The sequence below is a fragment of the Oryzias latipes genome (assembly GCF_053564925.1).
Source record: "Oryzias latipes strain Hd-rR chromosome 1 unlocalized genomic scaffold, Olatipes_Hd-rR_3.1 chr1_Y".
Taxonomy (NCBI): Eukaryota; Metazoa; Chordata; class Actinopteri; order Beloniformes; family Adrianichthyidae; genus Oryzias; species Oryzias latipes.
This window is the reverse complement of record NW_027616335.1, coordinates 3,300,176-3,323,002: the sequence shown is the minus strand read 5'-3', so window position 1 is coordinate 3,323,002 and position 22,827 is coordinate 3,300,176. Positions and strand designations below refer to the sequence as shown.

Genomic DNA, 22,827 nt, shown 5'->3' with positions numbered 1-22,827 from the left:
TAGCGTAACACTTACACAATCAAACATGACAAAACTTGCAACAAAGCAACAAATTCAAATGTTGAAAAAAAATAGATTCAACTTTATTGTCATACGCATATAGACAAACACATGCATTATGAGTTAACAAAGCGAAACTATAAAGTGTTGATCACGTTTTTATATAAGAAAACAACTTGTCCTTTCCGCTGGTTATACATTTGACTGGCATCTTGAACAGTTCAACTTAGGACTCATACTGTGTTCAGTACTCTGGTCCTCATTCATAAAGTTTCTTAAGAATCACAAAATCGAATGTAAGCTTTCTTCTCCAAAGATGTGAGGATGGAGTTTTGAAGACACACTCAAAAAAGGAAAAATTTGAACAAAGCAGTGCTCCTTGGAAATTTAAGACAACTTAAAATTCCATGTAGACTATTTGCTATAAAATAACCAAAAGTATTAATTTGGAAAATGTACAATCATTTTATTTATCAACAAGCCGTTAACTATGGTGTTAAAAAAATCAAAGGGAAAATCGCACAAAATGTGCTGACATGTAACCTTTTAGCAAAGACTATGAATATTATTGTTTTCACTAAAAAATCATATATAAATATCCAAATATAATTTATATATTTTTAAATTCTTTGTGCTTGTTAAATGTCTGCCATGTTGCATCACTGAGTAACACCAGCCAGACAGATGCTCTGTATAGTCTTTCGTATTTAAACATTTCCATAAAAAATAAAAGCATAATGTTTTCCTTAGTTTGGGACTAATCCATCATGAAATAAGCAGTTATCGGGATGTTGTTTTCACAAATTTGAGTTAAAAGAGACTTTTTGGAGGCAGTAGATACAAATCGAGACCACACTGCAAAGGATTAGTTCCTAAAAGATTTTAACAAAACCCCAAAAATACCAATTTATGATGTTGTACTCCTTTAATTCCATGTATATCTTCTAATTAAATGCTTTTAAAATAATCTGAAGAAAACATAGATGGATACAAAAACATTAAAGAGTCAATTTGGGGATCTTGCTATCCAGTTCTTAACATGTATATGCAAATCAACATTCAAACATCAGGGCACATATTGAACTAGTAATAATCACATTCATTATTATCTTGTAGTCTGGATATTCAAGACAACATATACAATGCTACAAGTAAAGCGAGTGTACAAAAATAGACCATGATGGAATCTTGGAACAATGCAAACACATAGAATGCTGAATTGATGTCATTTGTGCATTTGCTGGTAACATCTCAAAGTTATAGAAAATGTTCTGTTTTGCAACAGACAGTTCATGTTGAAGCACTGCTTCTGCTGCAGGTAGCTTTGAAATGTCCAACTTTATGGATAAAAATGAGTCAGCCATTTTCAGACTATTGCAGCTTTAAACCGCACACACACACACACACATAAAAACTCACAAAGCTTCTACACAAAATACGAAGGACAGAGTATCTATTTTAAAACAAACCAAATAAATAAACCAAATAAATCAAACAATAATAATAAAAAAAATATCACAGCAAATGAAACGATTTTGATAAAATCCTGGTTATTTTTTCAGAGCAAACAGCTTCAAGCAGAGACATCTTCAAACCGTACAAGTTGTGCTTTTGGGATCAAAATCTAGTGTGGTAAGTTTTATACCTACTTTTTTGTCACTGTTTAACTGTGTGCTTTTTTGCCATTTTTTAAGAAGTGTCATAGCATGATAAAATGTTGTGTAGCCTTAGTAGAGTAAACATCACTAACCAGATTTGCCTAAAGCAGCCTTTGCCTTTTCTGCCCAAACTGGGAGTAATCGTAATCGTATTTGTACAGAACGAATGTGTGCTGTAAAAACTAGCAGCCATGTGAGCTGCTAGTTCGAAATCCCTTAGACAAGCTAGGACTGTCAAATGTGAAGACGAGATGCTCTGCAGGTGTGTGTAACAGGAAAATCCAAGACACACAAACAGTTACATAAAAAAAGCACAGATTACAACATATTTTGTGCGTACACATTCTTTACTGTCTTGTGACTGCCTAAAAATCTAAGTTTCAAGTTTTTATTTAAAAAAGCACAAAAAAAAGCATATACCACGAATTTAAAGATGCTGAATATGTGCTGTTGGTTCACTGACGTACTTTTGACAGATGTTGGTCTACAAAAGAGGTCAAACTTCTATAATTTGCTGGCAGTGATCACTTACCAAGACACAATTTCATGCTAACTAAAGTTGTAGTCATGCATTAGAGATGCCCCGCTGCTCATGTGCAGCCGGATTAAGTTCACAATCCTAATCCGACTGCTGCCTTCTGTGATGGGCAACTGAATGAGCTCCGTCTGTTTGTGCACTTCAGACGGCAGGCTGAAGGATGTGAAGAGACTCACTGTCCGGCAGTCATGACTGCTGAAGGAGAAGCAAAGACAGAAATGGGTCTCTTTTAGTCTGTGTGGACACGGGGTCTGAAGGGACACACTTCAAATTAGCTTAGAGCACGGCCCCGTTCTGTTGGACTCCCAGTCCTGCTCTCACTCCGTTCCTCAATCCCTTTCGTTCAGCGCTGACTGGCTCTGGATTTGGCCTCGTCACACTCTTGCTCTGTCGACAGGTCCACGTCAGACCTCTCCACACTCATGAGCGCTGAAGTGTCTAAATCACTCCTGAGCGGAGGCTGGTGCTCACCTGAGGGATGGGAGGTGGAATTATTCACTCCTGGAAAAAAGAATCACAAATCCACATTTTCTGCAGCTAAATCCTACAAGGAGTGCCTCACTGTAAAACACATCAATTATTTTAAGTAATGAAGATGTCAATATTTGAAATAACTAGAAAAGACATTAATTAGATGCACTTAGACAAAACCAGACTATTTGAAAAGACAAATTGTACTTATATTTCACTTGTAATCAAGCTGAGGTGGACCTGTTCAAATACTAAAATAAAATTCATTCAAGTTAATGCAGCATTAACTGTCTTTGTCTTCAGTCAGATTGAATTTAGTTTCACGCATCAGTTTTTAACCAAATTGTTTGAACTCCTTCCACTTATTCACATCACATAGAGAGGTGTTAGGGTGGCTGCAAGAACTTTGTGAGAAAATTTGCTTTATGATTTTTCTTAACACGAAAGCTCCAATAATGATTTGAAACTCCCTCACAATGGTCACGGCTCAATGACTGGCAGCAACTGTGTCGACTAAAGCCTGCTTTACATTGGTTTGTATGCGTTGTGTTGACACAAAAAAATAGAACGTTAGTTAATCAATCGGAATGTTGACATCGCCTCCGCCATGTCTGCATCTCATGTCCGTCCCTCCACAACACAATGCAAGCTTTACGCAGGAGTTCTATTTCTAGTCCATTCACACATCAATGTTGCAGCAAAAAGCATGAAAAACAGGAAACAAGTCAAGATTTAAAATAAAAACTTGTATTGTACTTTCAAAGTAAAACATTTTAAAATTTTTATTTTACATTTTAGGTGACGTGCTCACTTGATTATGCACAGCAGATAACACTGGCGCCCATTTTCACCATGGACGACGTAAGTATAAAACCCCATTAATGACACCAAACATGCATTTTACAAAGACTTGGTGAGGAAGAAGAGGGCATGGGGCCTGATTGCTTAGGTTTTCGATGAGCAAAGACAGCGGAACTACCCGACATGGAGATGGCAGGACAGACCACTTCCCCCGGAACCAGGGGCGAGAGGGGACGGACCGGAGATGCAACAGAGACAATGTAAGCTGACGGTCGTGAGACGGACTTCCCACTCAATGCAAGGGAGGTGCACTGCAGATGGACCAGTGTAAATCTGAGGTCATGGTTTTTATGTTTAGAGTATCCTTGAGTGAAAGACAAATGTCCAACGTCTAAAGATTACACAAAAAAAACATTTATATTAACAAAGAGAAAATATATTGAATATGTTGCGGTGGGATTTCATTCTGACTAATGTATTGTGCAGACATTTAGAGAAATTCATCTACCAGGGCTCTTAAACTCCAGGTTTTGCTTGTTTCTGGGATATCTACCTCCTGCTAATTACCTTAACCAAATGTATTCCACAAATAAAAACTTGCAATAGCAGGAATACTTGAGAAAGAAGCAACATGGCCGCCCTCAAGAACTGGAGATTAAGACTCCTGATCGAAACCTAACCTGGATTAAATTCAGCATACATACTGCTGCGAACAATGCGGCTTTGGTCCGGCTGTGGAACCGTGTCTGTGTAATGATGTAGCATCTGTGGGTCTGGCTCCAGCACCACTGAGCTCTCATTAACAGTTATTTCACTTGCAGCACTGATAGGATTGGTAAACGGACCCCGGAGAGACACCTCATAGTCAGGAGGAATGTCATCTGTGCAGTCCGCATTGAACTGCAAAGAGCCAAACACATCACAGAGATACCTGATCAAACTTTTCTTTAGAACCATTAAAGTATTGCTTAATTATTCTCTGAAACGTAATATAATTGTACAACTAAGCATAACTGCGATTTCACAATAATCAAATAGGGGTTACTGCAATTCCCAGGGCTTTTAGGATGTTAATTTTGCACATGGGGCACGTCCGGTGGTCTTGCAGCCACGGATCTACGCAGTGTTTATGGAAAGCATGCCTAAATAGGAAACATATTAAATATTGTCAATAAATCTGGCTTTTAGAATTCTTACAATGATTTTTTCAAAAATAGAGCTTGCTCTGGTGGCATTTTACTGTAATTGATGTCATTACATTAATCTTTTTTTACATAAACCTCACCTGCATGGTAATATCCTCACAACATCGTTAGGCTGATAACATTCGATGCAAACGGCGCAGTTTTCAAAGTCAGGTTCTATTTCCTAATATGAAAAGATAGCAAAAGAAACAAGGTTAGAACTTGAGAATAAAAACACAAAAAGGACCTTTAAATGGAAAAATTGTAGAAATATTCATTTATGAGGTCATTGTTGATTTATCCAACCAGGTTTTCTCACCATGGTTTTTTAAATTGCACTCACTTTTTACTTCCAAACCTCAAAGTAGGAAGTTCTAGGTTGACCCTAAATTTAATTTTTAGTGCAGCATAAAATATTAAAATAGGAACTGATGAGGCTTCTTGACATCTGCTGACCTGTGACCCCAAAAGGGATTAAATGGGTTTAGAAAACGGATGAATGGACAGACATCTGCTGGTTTCTATATACGTAGCCATAGCAGACAACACTGCTGAAAACTAAATAAGGGGAAAAAATGTAACTTAAATAATAAATAAAAATAAAAATAAAGACTTAAATTACATTAAAATTAAACTTAAATTAAATTAAAATAAAAACTTAGCAGTTCTTTTTGAAATCTTATAGGCTAATACATTTACTGTGATCTACTGTCAATGGTTGAGTTTGATAGTGATTTAATCAGGGTGAGGAAAAAATTTTTTTACTAATGTAAACGAAATCAAACTTGCTACACAAAAATTACGTCAGACTTTTTTTTTCAGACTTAAAATGAAACAAACCCATGATGTTAACACACAGAAAAGAAAACCGAAGCTTATCAAGCATTATTTAAAACTGTTTGCAATTCTTGCTTTATATGTATGACTAGAGGAAAGAAAGACAAAATCATGAAATAAATTTAATGATACAGGTGAACTAACACAAAAAAGCGCTTTAGTTTTCCATAAAAATATTGCTTTTGCCTGATGTAAAATATATTCCAAGTTTTAGGAGCCTCTCTTACCTTATCTCCTTTCTTAAGTGTGCGCACTTGAAGCTTACTGATGGCCTGTTTAGCAGCATCGCCCATACGCCTCTGCAGATAGAAAAACACATTTGGCGTTAAAGTACATTTTTTTGTGATTTCTTAAATATGAACAAGAGACAAATATTTCAAAAGCACCACTTGAGATAAAATTCTAGGCAATATTTTATGGTGTTTTGGTGAAAATATCTCACTTATATACATAGAGTACAGAGATCGTGTCCTTCTAGTCCTCCAACTTTACAGTAATAGAATGGAATTTCATTTCAGCAGGATAAGTAACTGCGAATTTACTGAAAATGAGGAAAACCCTAAAAACACCCACGCCATGTGCCAGTGGCATGATATAATTGAGGTGAATGCCACACAAGTGTGCTGTTTCATTAGAGATTTTAGTGCTTTATCTTCTTCTGACAGAAATTGCTTGGTGTTAGAACTCTCTCATGTTCAGTTAACTTTCAATCAACAATCAGCAAATTGGTGTCATCTCCTGGAGGCTTGTTGAAGGACTTTAGTTAGCCGAGTGTGAAAACTGTTCTTTGTGATAAGATGCTGATGGATACCGTGTGACTATTAAGGAGCTTTTGAATATAAACTTCTTTGTACTGGAATGCCACTGCCTTTTCCCCCCAATGTTTTAATATAATCTGTCAATTCATATTTTGCCGCACGAATCAACAGGTATTGAAAATTAAACTTTTTGATTTACAGGATGTGCATAGAGACAGTAAAGAAGATTGTTGTTAAAATCTTGACCAAAAAAGGTGAAATGTGCAGAATCACAGCGGGCAGCAAATATAACTCACATTAGGAATATATGTCAGTTGTTTCTATATTACTTCTATATTTCTTCTTTTTTTGCATTTATTTAAAAAATATCTGCTTTTCTGAACAAAACCAAGGCCATCAATGCCATGCAAACATGCAACTAATAGAAGCGTACATCTGGATTCACACAACAGGGACATGGAAACATGCATGAACCAAGAATGCGATGACACAGCGGCTACAGTCTGAATCTGAAACGTTTGCACTCAGTCGTACCTGGTTGCGATCTCGTGCATTAGCGTAGCGAAACCTCTGGATGTAGTAGAAGACGAGCCAGGCGAGGGAGATGTTCATGAGGACGATGAAGGATATGGAGACAAACACGACAGAGGTTCTGCTCACGTACTTCTGCAGGTTACGCGTTCCTACAGTGATGTGCAGGGTGACCACAAGGCCCTGCTCCAACAAGCCCACTAGCTCACGACCTTTAGGCTCTGGGATCATGACGGCCACAACATCAGCCGTGTCTGTAAAAACACAAGGAGCACAGGAAGCAGCAGGTGAGACATGCATTGCACACATTATTGTGGATGAGTAAGTCTCTGTGTGACAAGATTTTATGTTTAAATTCAAAGCGGGAAAGATAATTTAATCACAGTGACAAGCCGATTCAGCCCTCTGTTTATAACACAAAAAGTAAGACGTTTAATTAAAAAAAGAAAAATAAATCCCTTTGGCCTGCTTGTTGCTACCTTTTTTCTTTATATCTTCTATATTGTTTTCAACAAACCCAGTGTATTTTGTACAAAAACACGAGTTATATGAAATATTTTATACTTTAACAATATTTTATTGTGAAAATCCATTGAATTAAAAAAAACAACATTAAGACTAACAGTTCTATGAACAACATAGAGTAAAAATGCCAGTAACAATTAGTTTTTATCATTATTTTAACTGTGTTTAAAATTTCAAAGTTATTTTTAGCCAATAAAATAAATCAAAATTACATTTATTTTAACCAGAATGATTGAAACATACAATAGTAAAGTTTATTATTTAATTGTCTGCAGTGTCAAAGAAAACTGGTTTAATACAAAAAAGAAATTCTGCATTTAGTTGGCCCGAAGCGTTTTCAATTACCATAAACAAAAATAAATAAATCAAATACAGCTTAATACAGACAGATGGCTCTGGGTGACAAAGTTTCTGTTCAATCTCCAAGTCACAAAACAATTCTACTGTACTTGCTCACAGTCATTAACTAAATTCAACCATTTTAGAATATTTTTTAGCATACCTGCATCTCTATCTCCTGACCTTTTAACTGGGTTTATGACTCTTTTAAGCATACATGGTGCGGGGTAGAAGTTACCATGAGGCATCAGCGACAGCTGGTGTCGACACAGATTAACCTCCATAACCTCAAGATGTAAATTCTAAACACACCGGTTTTTCACAACAGATTCACAGAAAAGTATCCTTTACAAATTGAAAGCATACAATTTCAACTCTTAAATGGAGGAGGGCCAGGAAATCATGTACATTCTTAGCTTTGACGGATTTCTCTGTGTGACGCAGACAGAGCATAGAAGCTCTAAAAACAGAGGAGACCCTCCTATTCTGACCTTTCAGACCAAACTGTGGATGCATAAAAGACCCCAACCAGGATGCTGCAAGCAGTTTTTAGTACCTTTTAGAATTACTTTCCAGTTTTTGCCTCCCGTTTTCAAAATATACGTGTTTATATATGAAAAATTAATCAATTATTAGTTGATTAAAAGTTGCCTATTTGTTGACCTTTGAAGTCACAAAGTGGTAATAATACTTTTTATAAAAATAACAGTATTTCAATTGACTGCAGCCCCCCTGTATCCATAATGAATAGACATTGTATCTTTGTAATGATACACTGCACTGCAGCTCCTCCTGTCACAACTGATGAGGAGCTTTCAGGCTCAGATTCAGATCCACAATTTTTCCAGAGAGGCTAGCAAGACTCACACTGATGTGAGTTGAATGCTAGAACTAAATTATGTAGAAGTAAATACAGACATGCATGACCAAACCAGCCTTGGTTTAGTGAATCCGTAAACATTTGTTGGTAACCCTCACTTCATGGCAAACCCCCCCACCCATAAAACAGGGCTAAAGTATCAAAACAGACAACAGAAATCAGAGCTATTGGGTGACAAGAGAGTTTTTTTTTTAGAAAAATAGTTTGTGGATGCTTTCGGATTTGGAATCTGAAGCAGACAGATGTGTTTATCTAGTCCTTCTAACAAATGTTGCCCATCTTTTGTTTTCACACTTCCTCCACTTGATCACGCACTTCCAATACAAAAGGTTTGATATTCTCTGTGTGTCATAATGGCAAGACATATGGCATAGTGTGTTGTGTGTTGTGTGTGTGTGTGTGGAGAGGGGGGGCATTTATATTGCAGCGACTGTGGATTCAGAAAAGCTTTTTTGGGTAGATCTCACAACTGATCACAAAAATGTCCTATGGCTCTGGTCATTTGCTTTTTTTCTTAATGAATTATTGAATAAATAATTTATTAAAAACATGCTGTCGAGAAATACAAAACAGGTGTGCACCTTACCTGGTTAATGATAATAGTAAATAGTTATGAAAAAAATATATATGACACTCAGTCTATAAGAATTATAATCGCTATAGAGGCTGAAGATAATTTTCCTCAAGCTTTGTGTGTTTCACTGTGACACATGAAAAGAAGGCCATAATGTATTTATTTTGAATTCTTTATAACATATTTATAACAAATGGAAATTCTTATTGTAAGAATGTTTTCAGATCACTTTATACTTTATGCCTTTTCTCCTCTTTTTGCACCAACAAAATCTGGTTGTTTGTACTCTTCAGGGGGTGTAATGATGAATTTTTTAACAACAATTCGATTCATATCATAATTTGTGGTTGTTGAGGATTCATTGTCCATTTTGGTTCATTTTGAAAGATCCAAAATCACTGACCTAAAATCAATCCAGGACATCTTTAGCCCAATATTCATCCAGTGTGACTCAGAAATAAATACCTGGTACAGGTAAGGTGAAGTTTTCCACCCACTGTTGTTTTTTCCACATCAAAACAATCTAAAGGGAAAATTCTTAGAACATTCTACTTCACTGTATGCTCACATGTCTTTGCTAAATTCAAAGTGTTTCCACACATTGGACTGGAATGATGGACTGATTCTTTTTTACCTTGGCCGACTTTACATTTTAGTCAAATAAATCCACCATGTCTCAATACAAATGCTATTTTCCATTATCGATAAGCAATTTATTTCATTTGAAACGATTTTTATAAAGGAATCGATTAACAACTTTCCTCTGACAGATTGACCTGATTGGATCATAGGAATAGAATCGTTACTCCCCTATTTTATATGGAAATCTGTTCAAAGTTTGTCATGTATGCTTTAGGGATTCTCTACTTTACTGTGATATTTAAAAGTATTTTTTAGGACAATGTACATTCATTTAGAAAAGCTTCCGTGGACAACACCTGTTCACTGAGGGTCTTTAAAAAAACAACAACCTGATCCTCCTCTGATAATAACTACTAACTAAGTGACTCACAAACAGTTACACCTGTTTGACTCCTCACAGCAGGAGGCCTGACCGCCGATGAGAGGAAACTCCAGACAGGAACCCGCAGGTTGATGTTTCCTACCTGGATGTGGCATTGTGATGCTGTCGTTGCCGGTGTTGTATATCACAACAGCAGACGAGTTGGTTTCTGCAACGTTGCGAATTTTGTCCTGACAGGAACAGTTTCCTGCGGCCACCAGCGCCACCCAGGCCCCGCCGCTCTGGGCTGCCCGCGGGAACCTGACGTTGGGGTCGCACGCCTGCCGGTCCTGCGGCGTGGCCGGGAGGAGGACCTGACCTTTGACCTCTCTTTTGGGCGAGTGCTCCCCGTACCGGCCGCATTCGGTTTTCTCCGTCTTGACCGCGGAGGTGACGGGATCGATGTAGGTGATGTTGACGAAGGCTGTGTACCACTCCTCCTTCTCCGCGACCGTGAAGTCCAAGCAGAGGCAGTGGACGAAGCAGAGCGACAGCAGACACGTCGAGACGGTCAGATTCATGCGACAGTCCGGGATGAGGGACGGTGCCATAGTGCGGCTCGCTGGTTTGGGAAGGGCAACAAGCCCCGGGGCTTCCCCTAAACTCCCCCGAGTGGGATCCGCCGTTTACCGGGCATGCATGCTACCCACGTCCGAGCCGCAACAGCAGAAATGTTAGGGGAGGAAAAGTCTGCAGCATGTTGTTATCGTTCAGCTGTTTCCGTCCCCTCTCAGGACAGGCTGGGCAGTGTCACGTGACCTGGGCGTGGATCAGTGACGTAGTCAAACAAGCATTCTGATAAAAAAGACAGACAGATAGATAGATAGATATATAGATAGATAGATAGATAGATAGATAGATAGATAGATAGATAGATAGATAGATAGATAGATAGATAGATAGATAGATAGATAGATAGATAGATAGATAGATAGATAGATAGATAGATAGATAGATAGATAGATAGATAGATAGATAGCAATAATGTTTCGTTTTTTAAAGGAACTGCATTTTTTTCTATTACATCGCCTCTGGACTGTAAATGTTGATGTGCAGGTTGTACAGCATGTGCACTGTTTTTTTAACCTATTGTCTGTTTTGTAATTCATAATACAATTTATGAAAAAAAAGATGATAAAATAGCATTTTATTTATAGGCTATATAAAAATAGGGGGGCTGCACGGTGGTGCAGTGGTTAGCACCCTTGCCTCACAACAAGAAGGCCCCCGGCACAAGTTCCGGCTGGGGGACATGCAAAACACAACATCAATGGGGGACCTTTCTGTGTGGAGTTTGCATGTGTGGGTTCTCTCCGGGATCTCCAGCTTCCTCCCGCCCTCCAAAAACATGCCTCATAGGTTATTTGGCAACTCTAAATTGTCCATAGGGTTGAGTGTGAGAGTGAATGGATGTGTGATTGTGGATATTCTACCCTGCGACAGACTGGCGACCTGTCCAGGGTGTCCCCTGCCTTCGCCCACAAGTGGCTGGGATAGGCTCCAGCAGCCCCATGACTAAACGGAATAGAAAAAATGAATGAATAAAAACAAGGGGACCATGATCAATTGACTTAATCTAAGGATCAATTTATATTCCTACGATCCAACAAGATTGATGTGACTCAGGTAAATTTTTAATCGAATTGAACTATACCATTAAAAAATCAAACATATCAATTATATCGATAGCGAGAAAATACCATTTGTATTTGGGGCACAGTAGGTTTATTTTACGATTCATAATGTAAAAAAGTTCCATCACAGCAGACAACATGTGTTGGCAACAAAAAATGATCTAGTCATCTTTTCAGTCCAATATAGAAACACTTAGATTTTTTTGCAAATATGTTGCCATTCAGAATGTTCTAAAAATGTTCTATTTTAATTATTTTCTTCAAACAGAGAGCCATGAAACATATTATCGGTTAAAGTCAAGTAGACTTTGATTAGTTGTTTGAAAGGAGTGGGAAGAAACAAATGTATATTATCTCACCTCTATTAAGTTATTTCTTTTTTATGGCTATTTTTACATAAGATTAGGATTAAAATTTTTAACCCCATAGGGAAATTAAATTGTTGTGGCGTCATATTTCAAGCACAGTAAAACAATTACAAAATATACAGGGAAGAAATTCTTACATACACATACACACATAGCAGCAGACAAATGAACATAAAATAATCAGTTGATTTAACTGAATAGTTGCCACAATCCAGTCCTTATTAGATCAAGTGCAGATTATTTAGCAAGTAACAAAATGGAGTGATCACTGATAATCCTCTGAAAACATTCCTACGTCAGTGAAGGTCAGTGTTCCAGACTTGAAGATGCGGGATGTTGAGTAGTGTAACATTACACCCAATGTCCCTTGTCACCTTGAGAGCAGAGCTACTTCATATTAGACAAAAAAAGCCAAACCTTTTCATAGGAGATTGATTTCTGGGATTATTTATTGCCAGTCATTCTCAAAGACAAAGAAAAGCTTAGGGTCTTTCAAGGCCTCTGTGTTAGGACCCATCAGAAAAATACATGTTATAGATTCAATTAACTTTATAGGGAATGTCAAAAACGGATACACCTTCATTTGCTTTGTGTGTTCATCTATACTTTATTCTCAAGTTCATAAATTGCTCAAATGGTTTAGGAATGGATAGTAACTTTGAACACTGCACTTATGAGAGACATCCTGCCTGTAGGCTTCGCTTTGGGCCACTAGATTTCAGAACCACAAGTGAGGATTTTAACTCTCACCCATGGTCAGGGGCTTTTAAAAAAAGACCCCACAATGAGATTCCTGATAACTGTTTCTGCATTAAATTTCAACAAAATGATGAAGAGGATGATTATTCTTTTGTGTAGAATATTAATTTGTTTCTTTTTTTGAATATTTAAACAAGACGCAACATCTGACCCTTTTACTGTAGTTGTTCATTCTTTTCCTCTCAATATTAAGTCAAGCACATATCTATGGCAAAGACAAAATCCAGATTGCAAATATCGATCATCATACTCAGCCAGGAACACCAGTACAGTAAATAGCATGAGGATGTCACATTTTCCTATTTGGAGAATTTCAACCCAGAAAACTACCTATATGTCTCAGCTTAATATATATTAATCATTATCAAGGCATTTTTTTTATTGAGGTGCTTTGGACATGTCCCATCAAGATTTATTTGGATAGATTCAGAACCCAAGGGATTATTTAATGTCAGATCTGTCCTAAAAATGCTTCAGCGTATTTTCACACGAGCTATTGTGAATGTTTATATAAGTGTTTTCAAACTCATCATTGCCAAAAGTTAATACTACTAATAAACAAAAAGCTGTATTAAAGTTGACTTCAGAAGAAAAAATAGTTGAAGGTAGCTATTAATATTTTATTTGTTTTTTTAGTTTGATGTTGAAGAAAAAATAAAATCCATAATTTAGGATAGATATAACATCCCAATGTAACTTCTCCCAGTCACTTGACATTTAAAAAAATCCTTAATATTTGATGTAAAAATTGCATATTTACATAGTCAAAACACTAAGTGAGAGAATCTCTGTATATTTCTTAAAACTAGGTTAATATACATTTCATGTCTTCAAAACCTCCCTTAAACATTTGAAATGATTGCTTCAGCGGGCTACTTTTCTGATTCTAATCTCTAATCTGTAATATTTTTTGCAAATTCATTTTGACATGTTTATTAAATATCTTTCTGGCACGCTTTACTGATCGACATGTCCATTAAGTATCTTACTCTTTATGTGTTTTTTTCTAAGTCTTTTAACAAAAAAAATTTCATGGTTGTATCAAACAGACAAAGAAGGGGAACGTTTCTTTGGCGGAACCAAGAATTCCCTCGGTTTTCCCCAACGAACATATTGTAGGACGTACCGAGAAGACTCCGTGCTAAGTTAGAGCGTGGGTATAAGTACTTTAATGTCAAAATGTGAAATGTTAAATGGTTCCATCGTGACATTTGCTAGAACTGAAATGTTATTGTTAGGATGACACAAAGAATTAAGCAGAATTAAAGCGAGGCACGTGCCTAACTTCCGGCGTGTGACTTACTTTGTCAGTACAAGCTAGCTTGGCTGCTTTGTGGAAATATATTGATGTATGTAACTAAGCATTATTTCCCAGTGATGTATGATAAACCCGCTCTACATTATTTTGTCTGCAGATTAAACAGGCCCCATTATAACAAAATGCCCAAAAAGAAAACCGGGGCCCGGAAAAAGGCAGAGAATCGGAAAGAACGAGAGAAGCAGAGTCGAGCCAACCGGGAGCACGTTGATGTGGCAAAACACCCTTGCAACTTTAACATGGTGTGTAATGTTGCTCTACATGCAAATGTTAGTGACCACAATGAAAGTAAGGTTCAAATACTCACTGCTTTAAATGTTTTTGTTTTAGGATTGTGACAAATGCCAGAGGTATGCATATCATTGCTACAATATTTGTCAGATTTAGACTGAAATGCAAATATGGGTGTAGTTTACATATTTTGCCATGTTTTTTCTTTTTCTTAGAAAACAGAAGAACAGGGCCTTCTGTTACTTCTGCAATGCAGTGCAGAAGCTACCTGTCTGTGCTCAGTGCGGTGAGTTCCAAGTCATTCACTTTAAATGTTTATCCAGGTTTACTTTGGTCCTCACTCCCAAACTCAGTCATCACTTTACAAGACCAAAAAGCTTTTATTTTTTTTAATTAATTTTTTTAGAAAATAGCAACTACAAGTGCAGAGGGATCTCACCTATGAGCTCTTGTTCATGATTGCAAGAACAAGGTCTCAAATACAAGCGGCTGAAATAAGCTTCCTCTGTAGGGTGGCTGTGCCCTTCCTTAGAGCGCCCAGCCACTGCTCCTCCACATCCAGAGGAGCCTGTTGAGATGGCTTAGACATCTAGGCTCCTGAACGCCTCCCTGGGATGGTGTTCAGGGCACAGCCCCCTGGGGGGTAGACTAGCAAGACTATGTCTCTCAGCTGGCCTGGAAACACCTCAGGGGAGCTGGAAGTCTGGGCATCTTTGCTTAAGCTGCTGCCCATGCGACCCAGAAGGTGGATGTGAACTCAAATCCTAGTGACCTGCCTGTGCTGCCTGTGTGTTATATGTCTCCTTTTGTTTGTAGAAACCTCTCATTTTTACATGAATATAATTGTCTTACCTCTTCAAAAGTTACTAATAGTCATTGATATTTTTTCATTATTAAAGGTAAAACCAAGTGCATGAAAGCGTCAGATTGTGTTATCAAGCATCCGGGAATCCATACAACAGGCATGGCCATGGTGGTGAGTTCATTGTGATTTACACTTTTCATAAACTCACATAGAGCAAACATAGCTTTTGTTAATATTCAACTTATTTATTAAATATTGTTTTTTATCTAAAGATTGTCTTTTTTCTGAATCATATTGATTTTTTTAAAAATCAATATGATTAGTATAAATTGACAATTAGTATTAATTGACATTTTTCATGGTACATTTTTATATACTCAGTGGGGCAAAATAGTATTTAGTCAGTCATCAATTGTGCAAGTTTTCCCACTTAAAAAGATAAGAGGCTTGTAATTTTCATCATAGGTATCCATCAACTATGAGGGACAAAATGAGATAAAAAAAAATCCAGAAAATCACTGTGATTTTTAAAGAAATTATTTATGAATTATGGTGGAAAAGTATTTGGTCATTAACAAAAGTTCAACTCAATACTTTGTTATATACCCTTTGTTGGCAATGATAGTCAAATGTTTTCTGTAAGTCTTCACAAGGTTTCCACAAACGGTTGCTGGTATTTTGGCCCATCTCTACATGCAGATCTCCTCTAGAGCAGTGATTTTTTTTTTTGAGCTGTCGCAGGGCAACACAGACTTTCAACTCCCTCCAAAGATTTTCTATGAGGTTGAGATCTGGAGACTGGCCAGGCCATTCCAGGACCTTGAAATGCTTCTTACGAAGCTACTCCTTTACCCAGGCAGTGTGTTTCATCTTCAATGCCCTTCCTGTTGGAACAAAGTTTTCACTCAAAATACGATGATACATGGCCCCATTCATTCTTTCCTTTACACGGATCAGTCGCTGAAAAACAGCCCAAAGCACAATGTTTCCACCCCCATGCTTTATATTTGGTATGGTGCTCTTTGGATGCAACTCAGCCTTCTTTTTTCCTCCAAACATGATGAGTAGAGTTCTTCCCAGAAAGTTCTATTTTAAATTCATCTACCCACAGAAGATTCTCCCAATCCTCTTCTGGATCCTCCAAATTCTCTCTAGCAAACTTTAGACGGGCCTGCACATGTACTGGCTTCAGCAGGGGGACACGTCTGGCACTACAGGACTTGAGTCCCTGGTGGCATAGTGTGTTACTGATGGCAGACTTTGTTCCTTTGCTCCCAGCTCTCTGCAGGTCATTCTCTAGGTCTCCTTGTGTGGTTATTGGATTTTTGTTCACCGTTCTTGTGACCATTTTGACCCCACTGGGTGAGATCATGCTGGGAGCCCCAGATGGAGGGAGATTATAAGTGATCCTGTATGTCTTACATTTCCTAATAATTGATTTCTTCACACCAAGCTGCTAATATTGTAGATTCAGTCTTCCCAGTCTGGTGCAGGTCAACAATTTGGTTTCTGGTGTCCTTAGACAGCTCTTTGGTCTTGGCCATAATGGAGTTTAGAGTGTGACTGTTTTGAGTTGTGGACAGGTGGCTTTTATATAGATAACAAGTTCAAACAGGTGTCATTAATACAAGTAACCAGTGGAGGACAGAGGATCCTTTTACAGAAGAAGTTACAGGTCTGTGAGAGCCAGAAATCTTGCTTGTTTGTTGGTGACACAATACATATTTTCCCCTCTTTCCCCCCATAATTTACATATAAATTCTTTCAAAATCCGACAATGTGTTTGTTTGTTTTTTCCTCTGGATTTTTGTCTCTCACTCTGTCTCTCATAGTCAATGAAAAAAACAGGCCTCTCTCATCTTTTTAAGCGGGAGAACTTGCACAGTTGGTGGCTGACTAAATCCTTTTTTGCCCCTTCTGTACGCATCACCATTACACAGCTTTAGGACTGAATGCAGTTTGTAGTCTACAATGGAAAGAGCCCATCTCCTAAACCCGAGCATGGATCTTTGGTCCACAACCTTTCAGCTGACGGTTCTGCCTCCCATACATCTAGAAAACCCTGCAGTCGTAGGTACACAGGTTAAAACTAGGTAATATGGTCTCTTTACTGCAGGGTTTGGTAGAAACCTTTTCAGAGAAATATTGCAATAAATGTATGAAAATCCAATTTAACGCATGTTTTTGTCTGCTTTGAAGTAGCTGAGAAGAATGCCACGAGTAATTGATGAGTCATTTGACTTGGAGGAAGTTGATTCCTTAACACTGAACTGCATTACATAGACAGATGCAAGTTTAGACAATTTCACTCACAATGAAGTCCTTGACTGTTTTGTAATAACTGTCAGAGGCGGGACTTTTCTTCTTTTTTTATTAAGCTTTAAGGCATTTTGATTGATGTGTGCGTGCAAAGACTGAATAAATAAAACTCTTTCAGGGATCCTACAGTTGAACCAGAATACCTGACAGATTCCATGGTAACCGGATAGCTAAAACATAAACTCTTAATACTTTCAAGTCCAAAAAACAACAATCTTTTTTATTTTTTACAACAGACTTGAGCTGATGTATTTCCTGCCAATATACAACCGTTATTATTTTTTTTATATCTTGTATTCTTTTGTGTAGCTTCATGGTCCATGGATGACAATAGCACCTATTAATCAACAACAGTGGGATATTTTACCATGTGTTGGCGTTCTAAACCTTTTTATTTAAACAAACAGGCATTGGTCTGATAAATCGGATTTGAACCAAAAAAAAGTGCTGTAATCCGTCGCAAATTCCACAAATTCTAATGTATTAGAACATTGTTCCAATAGAGCGCTTAGAGTGACCAATTTATACATAAAAAATAATGTTCAGCAGTGGATTGTTGTGGCTTTTCAAAGTATATTGGTATTGTGCCCCAAAAAATAAATAAAACAGGTGTGACATTTAGTTTGTATAACATTGGAAGTGTTATAAGTTGTATGCGCAAACAGGATTTGCTGAAGCTCACGCTTTTTTGTTTTTAATAACTCAACAGTTATTGTACAGTTGTGTGCATCTCTTAAAATGGAAGTTGATGTGTTTTTTTTTAAGTATACATTGAACAAATCGCAAAACTGTTTTAAATAAGGTCAAATTACTATTTGTTCTGTTTTTTTCTTTACCACAAGGGGGCAGTGTGTGACTTCTGTGAAGCCTGGGTGTGCCACGGCAGGAAATGTCTGAGCACCCACGCCTGTGCATGTCCCCTCACTGATGCCGAGTGCATCGAGTGTGACCGAGGAGTTTGGGATCACGGTGGGAAGCCTCTGCCTGCCCTTTGCATTTTCTTCCATCCAGTCTGCTCATCCTAAACATAATTCAGGGGCTCTTTTGTGCAGGGGGAAGAATTTTCCGCTGTTCTTTCTGCCACAACTTTCTGTGCGAGGATGATCAGTTTGAGCATCAGGCGAGCTGCCAAATTCTTCAAGCGGAAACATTCAAATGTGAGTCATTCATATTTTTGTCCTTTTTTTCTTTTATTAAGTGAAAATGAAACCTGGATTTTTGTGTTGTGTGTCAGGTGTTTCCTGTAATAGATTGGGGCAACACTCCTGCCTGCGCTGTAAGGTAAGCCTGCAAACACGAGGAATCTACACTGTAAGGGAATTTACTCACAGCTTTTCTGAGAGTTTTGGATTTAGAAAAGAAAATCATACATTTTTTACAGAAAACAGGTGTGACTCGCATCTCATCTTCATGACGTGTCACACCTGTTGAAACAGCATCAAACATAGTTATTTTAGTTATTTTCCAAGCTCTGATTCATCACCCAGCATTCAAAAATGACCAGATAAAAGACAGCTAACAGGCTTTTATAAGCTTTTGCAAACAAATGCCTTATAGTTGTAAAGATACTCTTCATGGTATTTTCTTTTTCCAGAAAAGCTATAGACAAAACCGGGCATAAGTGTCATAACTAAGGTCATCAAACTGCCTCAGTAATAGGGCTGCACGATATGAGGAAAACTTGCGATATGGGATAATAGTGATCAATATTGCGATGACGATATAACTTGCACTAAATGAACGTATAGCAAAAACGACAAAAACATTTCCATTTCACTGCAAAAGTTTAATTTAAATAAGAGTCAAAATACCTTAAATTATTCTCCAAATGATCCTCGTCTAATTAGGAGGCCAACATCTAACATAAAAGCTCCATCCGATTGGTCAACAACGTGAAGGGCTCCATCTGATTGGTCAAATGCATAAAGGGATTTATTCAATTCATTAAATAGTTCCACAATAGGCCATAAGATTGTTTTAGGAAATTTAAGGTTTACCATTTATTACGATTTTTGCTGACTTTTGCGATGTGGATATTGCACAGCTTGAAATCGCGATAACGATATAGTTGTGATTAATTGTGCTGGCCTACTCATTAAGATCGTTTTTTCATTTAGGAGTTTGTCACACAACATTTCTCAGCATATATGTTTGTTATTGCATTCAGCGATTAACTGAAACAGTTTCTGAAGGTTTTTTTTTTTCCTTTCATGTCTAGACTTGTTTTTTTGACTGCACCGAGTAAAAACTGCTACCAGATATTGACGTTCTTACGTTTTGCTTCATAAGCGATAAAGTCCGTTTTTATTTAGTGATGCATCGTTTCATCGACATTTTAAACAAGCTCAATGTTTTTTTTTGCAGGCTTGTTACTGTGACGACCACGCCAAGAGCAAGGTTTTCAAGCAGGAGAAAGGCAAAGCGCCACCATGTCCCAAGTGTGGCCACGAGACACAAGAGACCAAAGACCTCAGCATGTCCAGTGAGTCCTTAAGGCGTGCCACACGGCCGCTACGTACATGTTGCGCATATTGCATGTATGAAAATTGGTCTAACGTGAATGGAAATGGAAAAAATGAGAATAGTTTTGGTGTTTACATGAAATCTTCACAACTGTATCATGAATGAATCACGTTAAAACCACGTAAGAAGTACGAATAAACCACGCAAAAAACACGTAAGTCAACATGAACCGTAGGGGATTATTTTGCTGTTTTTTGTAATTTGTGCCTCAATTACGTAATTTTCATGCTATATGTGCGCCGTATATGTGATATAAAAGTCATAATTCGGTGGTGCATGCGTGAAATGCTAAAAAAATCTTGCAAAAATCACTTGCTTAAGATTTACGTCATAATTTACAATAAACTACGTAAAATACTTAAAAACTGCGCAATTCTCAACAGTCGAAAAATTTTGAAAGGCTAAAAACCAAATTCACGCAAAGCCGAAACCCTCGACGGAAATCTGCGAAATTCAACGTACGATGAACGCAAGAAACACTTATGAATTGCGTGCAATATGCGCAAAATGTAGGTAGTGGCTGTGTGACACGTCATTGAATGTAAAACAATAAATCTTAAAGTTTAGTTTCACTATTTTAGTTTACATAGCTGAAATCTTTTTGACTGTGTTGCTTTGTTCTGACAGGCAGTTTTTTGTTAGCTTTGAAGTTGGCTGCACAGATGGAATCCTGTTATGTTGCTTCTCTGGAATTCCTTTTGCTCTTCCGTTTAACTCTTTCTCTATAAATGTTTGGGGAAGCATGCCATGGAAGTGATTAAGAATTGTATCCTTTTAATAAGTGGACCAAAACTTTTGGCAACATTGTGAAGGTATGGGACTCTCCTGAATTTCAAGCTGCTTTTATAGTGGTTACCAGGACCTGGATCCAGTTTGACTTGGAAGCAATCCTTAAAGAGGAAGTGAAAAAGACGTTTGTGCCCATGTCAGTGTTTATTGGCTTAGTCACAACAGTCCCTACATGTGGATAGGGGCTCTCTGTGGGCTGCAGCTGACTCAAACAACATGTAAGGGTGAAGTATGTGAGATGCAAGCTCATCATTCAGATTTTTTTATTTTTTCAACCCCAGCCCGTTAGATCTGTTCACGTGCGCCTTTTCTAGCTGTAAGGGCAGTTGAGACTAAAGCTTTACCAACGACTAGAGTGTGGTGCAATGATACCGTACGACAGCAACACCCGTACGTCAAAACATTAACATTACATTAACCTTCTGAAAACTTCGCAATACACTTCCCACATGCATGAGAATCGTATGTAAGTACTTTATTTTTGTTTAGATGTTAACTATTCCAGGTATGTTTGTTTTAGTACAAGTATATTTTAGAAAAATATATCTGTGACAATCAGTGTGATTTTTACTATGAGGCTAAAACTATGGCTAAAATAGACCAACATGGCCTATATGTGATTGTTGCTTCACCTGTGCGTTTTGTTTTTGTCTTTTTGCAGCTCGTACCTTGAAGTTTGGCCGACAGGCGGGCGTCGACGATGATGACGACGACGACAGCGGAGCATCTGGGTATGATGCCTACTGGAAGAATTTAGCTGCTGGAGGAGGCAGTCAACAAGGCAATTACGAAGAGGATGAGGACTATGATGAAGAGGACTATGAGGAGGAGGAGGAGGAGGAGGAAGAAGAAGAAGAAGAAGAAGAAGAAGAAATCGATGAGGAGGTGGAGGAGGAGGCTTCTAAATCTTTGGCTGAGCTCAAGTTAGGAGGGACTGCCTGAAATAAACGTGTTGGCCTGCTGTTGATTCCAGTGATCTTTAGCAGAAGCTGACTTGTTTTATCAAAGGTTGATATGAAAAGTTGATATGAAAACTGAAATCATAAAGAAATGTTCACACAGCCACGAGGGGAAAGTCAGTGTGTTAACATTCTAAAGAATAGTTTAAGAGATTTGAGCAGGTAAAGAACAAATAATGTTGAAAAATAATTGATGTCAAATAGACTAATAAATATGTTTTAAAGTCAAATTTGAGTCCACCATTTGTTTCTTTACATTTTTTGGTAGTACTAAAAACTAATTTTTTACATTCTCCATTTAGGAAAGTTTTTTTATCCCTCTTAGGATAGAAAATATCCAAAGCAACATGAACAATTTAACAGAATTGAGATTTGAAAAAAATGTAAAAAGTAAGATGGAAACAGCAGCGAGTAATCAAGTCACAGTGGCCACACTAATGTGATAACTTGGTTCTAAGGAGAAAAAACCTTTCCTAGTATAAATATTAAGCTTAGTAAAATTCCTAAAGTTGTAGTGACACAAAAACAAAATTCAGTTCAATAAAAAATACACTGAGTTCACTGACCATGATTTAATTACATTGTGTTTTGTCCAATTTTTTCTTTCCATTTAATTTCTCTTTATTCCACTTTGCTTGAATATTAGCAAAACAATGCTGGAAACTGATTCAAATCAAACTTTATAACTTGAAAATGCAAGCAGCAGCTGCTTTAAAATGAAGTACAGCAGCATTTTGAACCAAAGGAAGGTTTGAAACAACAACAAAAAAGATTTTATGTATCACTCACTAAGTTGCATTTTTTTCTGAAGGAACCTCATTGAAGTGAATTTAGTGCGATGATACTTGAAGCGGCTGTTTCCCATCAAAGTAAGCTAAACCTCAGGGTGGTTCATCTTAAATTGACGGGAAACAGCTGTTTCCCAAACAGCACTGTCCAACTGTGTAGAAGAAAAACAAGTGTGGTGCTTGCTACAGACTTCTCTGGGTAAAGTTAATTGGTGACACAATACAGCTGGGCAAA

The 22,827-nt window shown here is 37.6% G+C and overlaps 2 protein-coding genes across 6 annotated transcripts; one reads left to right on the top strand and one right to left on the bottom strand.

Moving 5' to 3' along the window:
* Positions 1–906: 906 nt before the first annotated feature.
* On the bottom strand, positions 907–10,871 carry rnf150a (ring finger protein 150a). 3 transcript variants are annotated; one of them, XM_023957511.2, is made up of 7 exons: positions 10,203–10,871; positions 6,782–7,032; positions 5,717–5,788; positions 4,754–4,836; positions 4,514–4,610; positions 4,149–4,368; positions 907–2,667 (listed from the first exon to the last, which is right to left on the bottom strand). In XM_023957511.2, exons 1-7 carry the CDS (start codon positions 10,648–10,650, stop codon positions 2,540–2,542), a joined length of 1,299 nt encoding a protein of 432 aa, XP_023813279.1. In that variant the 5' UTR covers positions 10,651–10,871; the 3' UTR covers positions 907–2,539. The 3 variants fall into 3 exon arrangements, with proteins under 3 accessions (XP_023813279.1, XP_023813273.1, XP_023813280.1); XM_023957505.2 differs by having other exon boundaries at positions 907–2,697; positions 4,173–4,368; XM_023957512.2 differs by having other exon boundaries at positions 4,173–4,368.
* LOC101167423 (zinc finger protein 330) lies at positions 10,470–22,034 on the top strand. Of its 3 annotated transcripts, XM_078943892.1 has the most exons (11): positions 10,471–10,609; positions 13,910–14,013; positions 14,276–14,420; positions 14,509–14,528; positions 14,625–14,695; positions 15,309–15,385; positions 18,376–18,502; positions 18,586–18,690; positions 18,768–18,814; positions 19,898–20,015; positions 21,507–22,034. In XM_078943892.1, the coding sequence occupies exons 3-11, from the start codon at positions 14,301–14,303 to the stop codon at positions 21,785–21,787; spliced, it is 966 nt and encodes a 321-aa protein (XP_078800018.1). In that variant the 5' UTR covers positions 10,471–10,609; positions 13,910–14,013; positions 14,276–14,300; the 3' UTR covers positions 21,788–22,034. The 3 variants fall into 3 exon arrangements, with proteins under 3 accessions (XP_011492045.2, XP_078800018.1, XP_020556404.2); XM_011493743.3 differs by lacking the exon at positions 13,910–14,013 and having other exon boundaries at positions 10,470–10,609; XM_020700745.3 differs by lacking the exons at positions 10,471–10,609; positions 13,910–14,013 and adding an exon at positions 14,191–14,209.
* The last annotated feature ends 793 nt before the right edge of the window (positions 22,035–22,827 follow it).